This window comes from Acanthisitta chloris, unplaced genomic scaffold (assembly GCF_000695815.1).
Source record: "Acanthisitta chloris isolate BGI_N310 unplaced genomic scaffold, ASM69581v1 scaffold33678, whole genome shotgun sequence".
Lineage (NCBI taxonomy): Eukaryota > Metazoa > Chordata > Aves > Passeriformes > Acanthisittidae > Acanthisitta > Acanthisitta chloris.
Window position 1 is genome coordinate 30069 of NW_008687052.1, and position 9007 is coordinate 39075.

A 9007-nucleotide genomic window follows, 5' to 3' on the forward strand; every position below is an offset into this window, starting at 1 on the left:
AATTAAGTTTACAAAACTATGCAAACATGCATGATTGGATTCTTCCCCTTGGCTTGGCAAGGCTTGGATTGTACAGGCATAGCTATAAACAGAAGTTAACTCAGAGCTCCCAACAGAAAGACTCAAGTGATACCACAGGGACACAGGACTGATCTACATTTCGGATACAAACCACGGTGTAAGTGTCTCAGATGACTAGAATGACTGGAATTCCTATTCCAGAAAAGGGTTTCTGCAGTCTGAAGTACCTTTTCAGAGGATGCTTTCTTGCACAAAGCACATCAAAATTTCATGCAGAATAAAGATGAGGTTAGCAAGCAAAAGGGAAGATGGCATTTGTGCTGTGCTATGGTATTGATCCCTCTAATCTCAGTCCCAACATGTGGGAAGCAGAGACTGCTCTTAACAAAGCTGCATCCATCTATGACTGCCACACTCAACTACCTGGCACAGCTTCCACTCTGGTCATGTCCCTCTGGTTTTGTGAGCTGATGTTTCAATCATTCTGAGGGAATCACTGGACTGAAGCTTGGCATAGTGTAGGAGCAGCTGGGGTGTCACAGTTCTTTGAGGTCTCAGTAGTATTGGCATCTACACCTGCCGAGCTCTGCAGGTCCCTGTTAGAGCTGGGGGCCTTCACGTGACCTTTGTACAAAGGAGGGGATTTTGCCCAAAGGGGAAGACTCGATGTGAAGGTGGTAGAACTGCTCCCCTCAACAGTCAGAACCACTGGCTGTTTCTCTGGCACGGCCGGAGTGTACACAGCATTTTGCTCGGACAGATGATCTCCAAATTGACTAAGATGTTCTGCTAGTACCAGAGGCTGCTGATCATCCCCTTCTTCAGAGATAATAAAAACAGGTTTGTTTTTATCTGTTTCTACCATAAGCTCCTTTGTTTTTGAACCGTTGACCAAGTTGATTTTCAGTGGGTTGGAGGTCTCTAGAAGATTTTTGGGGCTTTGGCTCTTTACAGGAGATGCTGCCCCTAGATGTCTTGAGGGATCCAAGGACCTCACATGTTTGCTGTCAGGGGAACTGGCTAAAAATCCAAAATAAGGGTTCCCAAATCTGGATTTCTTCAAATTGCAGGAGGTTAGCTTCCGCTGCCTTTGTGCAGACAGAGTGAGGGGGTATGAGGCATTACTGGCAGATGAATCAGAGTAAATGGTCTCTGATGCTCCCTCTATCTCAGTGGCTGAGATTACCTTTCTGGTTGGGACACCTTGAGGTCTTGAAGCTGTAGAAAACCCCTGCACAAAATAATAAGAGATTAGTAGACATGCCATGAAAAGCAGCTATCTTGAGAAACTTTGATCCCAAGGGAACTGAAAGTTAAAATTCCAGGTTCTGTGAGAGGTAAGATGTATTCTTGAGCAAAAACCTATGTTATTGCCTTAAAAAGGAAGAAACATCTTCTGTTAGCTTTGTAAGAAGCTGTTGGTTTGGTGATTACCGTCAAGAAGACCTGGATATCCCTCCTACACCTACCGATTCCTTGCAATGCAATAGCAAAACATCAATTATAATAAATTTAAGGCATAATAACCAGGGGAAAAAGGTACATGTCAGAACACTCAATGAGATAATCTTGTCTGAAGACACTTTTTTAATGTTTTTCTGCACTGGGGATCATTTCTTAGCAAGGTGCTAACTGCTGGAAAACACAACTTCTTAGCATTTCAGGACAGCCTGACTAAATTACCATATAGTTAGGCAAAAGAGTTTCCCATACACCAAGGAGGACAGGCTGAAATGTGTATCACATTGCAGGACAGAGAAGCAAACCTGTGGCCAAGGGGAAAATGTGTCCCATCAGAGAGCAGCTGGGGGGACCTGGGGCACAGAACCCAACCACCATATCCTCCCTCCCTGCAAGACTTACACTGTTGTCAACCAGTTTTGTGAAGGGGCTGTTGGTGGTCCAGCTGCACCATCTTTTCTGTAGCTGTGGTATTGGAGCCAGGAAGTCGTGGAAGGTGCGAGCGCTCCATGTGCGCTGTCTGGGACAGTGATTTTCCAGCTGCACATTCCCCTTCTCAACAGCATCTGCTCCTGCAGCCATGGGGTTAGAGGTCAGCCAGTCAGACACAGAGGCTGGGCTTGTGACACTTCTTTTTAGGTTTTTGTCCTGAAAAGAGTAAATAAAGGTCGTTTACAGCATCTTTCATATGTGGTTAGTGCAGGAGACTGATTTATGCAGTCTTTCCCAGAGGACACAGGAATGCAACTTCTCCTCATTGCTCCTCCAGCCTGCTGCCTGAAGTTCACTGCCTTCCCTGGGGAAAAGTTTTATCTTGCATCCCCAGTTTGGGGTTTAACGCTGAATTGGGAAATTTTAGTTACCTAAGTTCCTACCGCTCTCATTAACCAAATACATGAAATATCTACAGCTTAATTTTACTGGAGATACCTGACAGATCAGGGTAGTAAACTTCACTGTGTAAAGCCTAGTTCTTCCACTCTGCTTGGCTCATGGAAGGTTCCTTGCATGTCTGTCTGGGGAAATAAGATGGGGCCCTCTGAAAGAAATCCTGAAGTAGCAAGAGAATCTGAAGTCTCAAAAATGCACAGTTCAGGAGAACAGGCTGAAGTAAGTGGTGCTCTTTGTTTTATGTAAGGGAAAAATTAAGAAAATACAAATGATTGCAAATAAAAAGAAAGGGAATAATCTGTTCTCGATGTCTGTGGTGAATAGAACAAGAAGCACAAGAACTGGGTTAGAGCCAAGTAGATTTCCATTTCACATAAAAAATGCCCTTCCAGTGGAAAATATGTCTTAACAGTAGAACAAGCATCCAGACAGGTGTAAAACTGGCATCATCAGAAGGTGAGACCACATTAAAGCATTGTCACCAGCCCTGTGTATATGCAGAGTTGATCAGACGTGGGAATGAACTACAGACAAAGATCTCTTCCATACTTACTTTATAAGTTCTGCTTCTGTTGCATTTAATATCACAACTTTTGTCCTTAATATTGATATGGGTTTAGAGCCAGAACAGTTAAAGGATCTCTGACAGCCCTATAAACCTCCTTCCATTCTCACTAGTACTCACCTGTTGTTTATGTAAGTGTCCTGTTCCACAACTCTGTGTATTTTTAATTTTCAGCTGTGTGAATGTGGTTGTCATGAGAAGAATGCAAAATCCACATTCCCAAAGTTTACACAGCCCTCAAAGAGGGTCTGAAATAAATCCCACAGTGTCCTGAATGTAAAAGTCCTGATAAACCAGAAACTTGTCATTTGTTTTTTTCCAAGAAACTGAATCTCTCAAGTTTCTGCAAATCAAAGGAACTATTTAGTGAAAATGTCATATTGGAAATGCATGGGCAGAGAGGCAAGAAATTAGCTACTACAGCAGAAGAAAAATCTCAGTGGGAAGCCGGGAGAGGCATCAGGCTCTGGGTAAGTTTGTTTCAAAATTAAGCTCCTAGTCTCACAGTTGATTAAAGTAACAGTCTTTATTTATAAATTTATAAGCCAGCTGTCTTCTCCTCAGCAGTCTCTTCAGGCTGTTTCAGGATTTATTATTCTAATATTATTACAAATAGCTCCAAAATGATGGAAAAATTAAGCACAGGTTTTGAGATAAATATACTGGAAGTAACTGTGAAGATGAATAATGTATTTTCTACACTTTTAAAAACGTTTTGGCAAAAATGTTTCTTAAACCTCCATGAGCACACTCTTTACTCAAACCTTTGCAGCTGAAACTTGCAGTGCCTGATCAGAAGTCAGAGATTATAGCTATAAGTTGGCCAAAGGCTGAATGATGCCTTGAACCAAACAGGGCTCAGAAAGCCATGACTCTCCTGGAGGACACCCAGGAGCCATCCAAAAGCCATGCAGCCCTGTTTCCTCAGGCTAGTCACATACAGAGACGTGTGTTTGCTCTCCCAGCTCCTAACAGGGGACTGGTGTCTTCAAATGGGTTTTAAAAGCTGAAAAGCAAAGCCAGTTTATCTCTGGCTCCAGCCCAGCAGAGCTGAGGCTCACACTTGCTGGGTGGCTCAGGACCAAGCAGCCAGACACCATTTCTCACCGAAAAGATTGGGATAATTTTTTTAATGAAAGCTCCTTATAGCTTGCTTTGTCTAGTCAAGCATTTTGGGTGAGGTGAGTCTGCTGGCATTATTTACTGTACCATAAAGGCTCAGGATTTCACACATCTTTTCACATGAGGATAACTGCTTAGCTCCTGCCAAGAAATTGGCTAAACTCCAGCAGATAACTCAGCCCACTCGCCTAGTGCTGGGCCACAAAAGCTATGCACCATCCCCTCTGCAGGGCTGGGAGGCTACATGGGCAGCTGCATCTTACACCCCAAAAATACACATTTAAAAATTACACTGCAGACATGTTTGACACCCAGGAGCTCTGAGGATTGAGTGGCCTGACAGGATCCCATTTGAGTGTAGGGTTGTAATTAGCCTGCTGTGCTCAATTTTCACCCCCCTGGAGAGGATAGTCTTCTCTGTGGGGAAAGACCCAGAGCTTTTAAAGAGTCTGTGTTGCCATTCCAGGGCTGGTTTTCTACTCCTTGATGGATTTGGCTGGGACCATGGACATCACCAAGAGTGTCCTCCTGAGTTAATAATGTGGCAAATTGTTTTAATTCTTTGGGTTACCTTCACTTAGAGCTCTTTTCACACCAGCTCTTACTTTTTGTACATTAGTCCCCTCTGAAGATTGCTTGCAGAAGTGATGGCAGAATAGAAACGGGGGAGGGGGCTATTTATTTGTTTCTTCTGCCTAGAGTAGGGAAAAGAGGTAGGAGCAGGAGTTTCCCTCCTGCCTGGAAGCTGTATGTATGTGTGTGGCTGCCACCAGGTGAAGCTCTCTACACTGGAAAGAAGGACCAAGGAGTGCAGGTGTTCAAGGGTGCCCAGTGTGGGTACAGCTCACAGTGCCTTGCCCCACAGAAGGTAACATTTAGGCAAGGGAAGGCACCAGAGTTGTTTTTGCCTTCTTTCCCTCTTTCTGTTAATCAGTGTGGCCAGCTGGAGGAAAGGCTCAGCACGTGTCCTACACTAGTGTAGGAAAATCCTGGCCTCCTGGCTAATTTCCTAATCAAGTGCAGGGATACAGAATGCTTTTGTTTTGTAAACTGTGACAGAAGTATTACACAGACTGTCCTGGGCATGTGAGTTCCTTGTGCTGGTTGTTTATCCTCTTGTGGGAAGAAGAGAGGGCACTGGAGAAGAAAGTATTGACCTGGGAAAGGCTTTAGCACACACTAGTAATGGATGTGCTCTGTCAGGCACTCACTCAAGGTTGAAGAGGTGACAGTCAGACCTGAGGCTTCGGCGCAGTCTTCTGTTCCTAAACAAATAAAGCACCAGGAATGCAGGATACAGAGCTAAAATAAGAGAGAACTTGCTGAACTGATTCGGGTTTCTGTCTGTGAATTGGAAAGGGCTCCAATGCTTTCACTCAAAGTGCCTGATTTTTGGAGCCTACACTGTAAATTTTCACATCAGTTTGGTGAGACAGTTAACTTTCTGCCGAGCTGAGGAGCTGAGTAACTTTCCTGGTCACTTGGGAATGGTGGGCAGGAGCGGGTCTGACTTCCAGATCTTTCAGTTGCTACAGGTGATATTTTTAATGGAACATCATCCTTGGCAATTAACCTATTTCTGAGGGCTGGTCCTACTGCCAGATGTCTGCATTATTGGCTATCAGCTCCAAGGTTGACTTCTGCACTTGCTCTTCCCAAAGCTGGGAAGACACTGGCTCAGAGGATCAAAGCCCACATCATTTGATAGTAGCTCAGTTTGAGGGTTAGGAGAACTGCCTGGCTCAGTCACCTCCTTTCTTGGAAAGGGGGTAGGAGGCATAAATGGACAGATATGACAGGTACTGTCCAAGAGAGACATCCTGTGGCTTGCTGGAGATGCCAGAGAGCGTTTCTACCTGTATTCTGTAGGTGGTAAAGCTCAGCCCACTGGCCCCAGGTCCAGCAGAAATGATAAACACTTCATCACTCCCAGTCTCGGTGGTCACTGCAGATATGGAGGAGGGCACATCTGGGTCAGTGTCCTGAGGAGACCGTTCCGTGCTGCCTCTGCAGGAAGTGACTGAGAAAGGAACAAAATCAATAAAGACTGCTTGCAAGAGTCCAAAACATCTGTTTCCAGCTCCTCCCTGACAAACCCTCCTCCCTCCCTCCCCAAACAACCTAGAGCAGACTTTGGCTGACTATTGCACCAGCCAGAACAAAATTCAACAGTTTGCTCTCCTGAAACTGCAAACTTTTAAAAACAAAAGGAGAGAGAAGGCACACCCTTGGGTCTGCTTTCTAATAAAGACAGACGTGAACTGAAATCCCATGCCTTAAACCCACAGGGTTGTGCTGCAGATCAGAAACTTGCAGACTTGCTCAACTCCTTATTTGTATTTACTCATACCTGCTAATATTGGGAGCTGTGCTTTTTGGTTAACCTCAGTGATGCTCCTCATACAGGCAGCCTGATGCTCCAGGGACTGCCACAAAGGTGTGTGTGTGCATGTGTCTCCAAGGCCTGGCATCTGGTCCAGGCCAGGAGAACTCTGTTCACAACCTCCACAATGACTTTTCCAAAGGACATGGGAAACTGTCATGGCTGGGTGTGGAGAATTAGCTTTTTATGAAGATACCCTTGGGAGATGTGCGTGTAGTGACCGGGAAACTGATGGTGTGTAGCAATGTAACATGAAGTCTCTCCCTGTTGGCCCTCACCAACCAAAAGGGGCACCAGTAGAGTTAATGTGTTGTGACTCAAAATTGCAGCATGCCTTGGGTGCTCTTTGCTGGAAACACACTGTGAGGTAAATGACATCTAAAGCAGTTCCATCCATACAGACATGCAGAAACAGTGAGCTCCAGGAGCTGAACTTGACCTGAGCCAACTTGTGCATTGCAAAACCCATCCTTTCTGGACAAGGTTAGGCACAGGGCGAAAGAAACTCTTTGACAATTTATAGATCTGTATGAGTTGTTTGTAGCAGCCTGAACCTGACACATTTGCTCTGCTAACCCAGTATCTCTGCAATGCCATGTGCTGTGACAGCTTGTGTTGGCAGCGTGCTGGAGCTGTGCTTGTGCATGCTTCTTGCCAGGGGAATTACCCTACCAGTGAGGGGGGAGAGCAGCAAGGGATAGTCCCCACAACAAAGGCTCTCTGCTGTGAAGTAGCTCTCCAGCTGTGCATGGGCAAGGCAGCAAGGAGGACTGCAAGGAAGAAACAATCTGATTAACTGGCCCAGGGCTACCGAGTGCCCTGACCTGCCCCGGCCGATGCCCCACGCTTACCCGCCTGCTCCCGGCTGACAGAGTGGTTGTTGTTTTCATTCTCTCGACTTGGCACCACCAGCTGGAGCTCATTGATATCGACAGTGGAGTTCTGGATCCTGTTCTACAACTCAGAACATGCCCCAGTAAACATCGTCAGATAAACAGTGCAACAGCCAATATGAAAGAGAGAAACAGAAATTGCTGAAGCCATTAGCACTAACCTCCTGGTCACTGCATGCGTTGGATGAGCTCCTTTTGGGGCACGTTCTCTGCCTGAAAAGGAGAGACAGCAACAACAACAACAAGCCCACGAGTCAGTTAAAGATCCACAGGTCTCAGCTGTGCTCATCCTGCGAGGGGAACCCAGCAGGTTATGAGCTCTCCTGCCTATAGGAGCATCCAAACTACTTGCCAAGACTCAAGGCAGCAAGGCCTGTAAACAAGGGGAGAATATTAAACGCTCACGTGACGGAAAGTCAACTGAAGAAGAGAAGAACTTGTCATCTTCTTCCCATGATCACTGCAAAGGCAGGAACGGAGTTCAGACCTCTGCCAAGTCCCACCAGGCTTCCCCAGTGCCAGCTGCTCTTTCACATCACTAGCTAAATAGCAGGACTGAGATCTGCCTTTGGTCTGGGCAGTGATGTCATTCTTATCCTGTTAGACAGAATATTTCATCTGCACAGCTAATTCTGCATGCTGGGTTATATTTAGCAAGCAGAGAGCATCAGATGCTGTTCATTTGTATGAGTGTTTCACTAAAAGGCAGTGCTATGGCAGATGATTACTGGCTGAACGTGCCTCTTGGCCGAAGGGAGAGTCATGCATGTTCTTAACCATTTTTTCACATTTTCTCTAAAACTGAGCTTATGAAACAACTGGTGTTGTTAACTTTTGGATGAATAAGACCTATAGATGTCAGAAAGAAAAGCGGGCACTAGTGGATGTGATAATGACTGGAGCAAGTATATTTTATGTTCAGTGGTTCTCCAAGTACAGTGCAGACACATGGGAGCATTAAGGCACTGACCAGATGGGATGCTACCCATGTTACTATTTTCCCTACTATCTGTGCTATAGGCTGGCATTTACCCTCTTCTTGTTGCAGGGGTTGGTTTGTTTTATGGCATTTAATCTCCTCTATGCAAGGGGGTTTTGGTAGTGATGAGTTGAAGCCAAGATTTCAGGTTTTCAGTCACCATTTCATTACTGTTTAATTTAAGAATAGGGGCTCAGAGACCACCTGATGAGGTTGGCTGTGAGCCAATGTCTACTCCATCTCGGGTGTGGTGGGTTTCATTCCTTCACCGTATCATTGGATCTCTTAAAAATGCTCATTGACTGACAAATGAATTGAGGGAGGAAAAAAACCCATACACTATTCCTAGTGAATACAGAGAAGACTATGGAAAAAAAGAGGAGAGTGAGTTGGCACTTGGGCATTTAATCCCTAGGAGATCCAGACAGATAGTTGTTACTCCAGGAGGCACAATGGCATTGGCCACTGCTTGGGCTTCTCAGGGAAACTCGAGGCTAGAGCAGGGAGGACTCTGCCTTGATGCACTGACTCAGGAAGAGGGAAGAGGGAAAGGCTTCCAGGTAGGAGTAGTGTTGCCTTATCAAGCAAGATCAAACCACATAGGAAATACTTCAGGCTAGAAAATGTGTGTGTAAATATTCAAAACACACACCTCCCAGAAGCTCTTATAGGGCACCAGAACAGTTTCAGCA

The 9007-nt window shown here is 45.4% G+C and overlaps 1 protein-coding gene across 1 annotated transcript in view; it reads right to left on the reverse strand.

The window, feature by feature from the left end:
• Positions 1–514: 514 nt before the first annotated feature.
• Positions 515–9007, reverse strand: part of LOC103807708 — a 13369-nt gene continuing 4876 nt past the window's right edge. The window contains exons 2-6 of the mRNA XM_009080452.1: positions 7498–7549; positions 7295–7397; positions 5917–6080; positions 1885–2130; positions 515–1252 (exon numbers count right to left, since the gene is read on the reverse strand). Coding sequence (XP_009078700.1) covers positions 515–1252; positions 1885–2130; positions 5917–6080; positions 7295–7397; positions 7498–7549 — 1303 coding nt within the window. The remainder of the gene's footprint in view (positions 1253–1884; positions 2131–5916; positions 6081–7294; positions 7398–7497; positions 7550–9007) is intronic.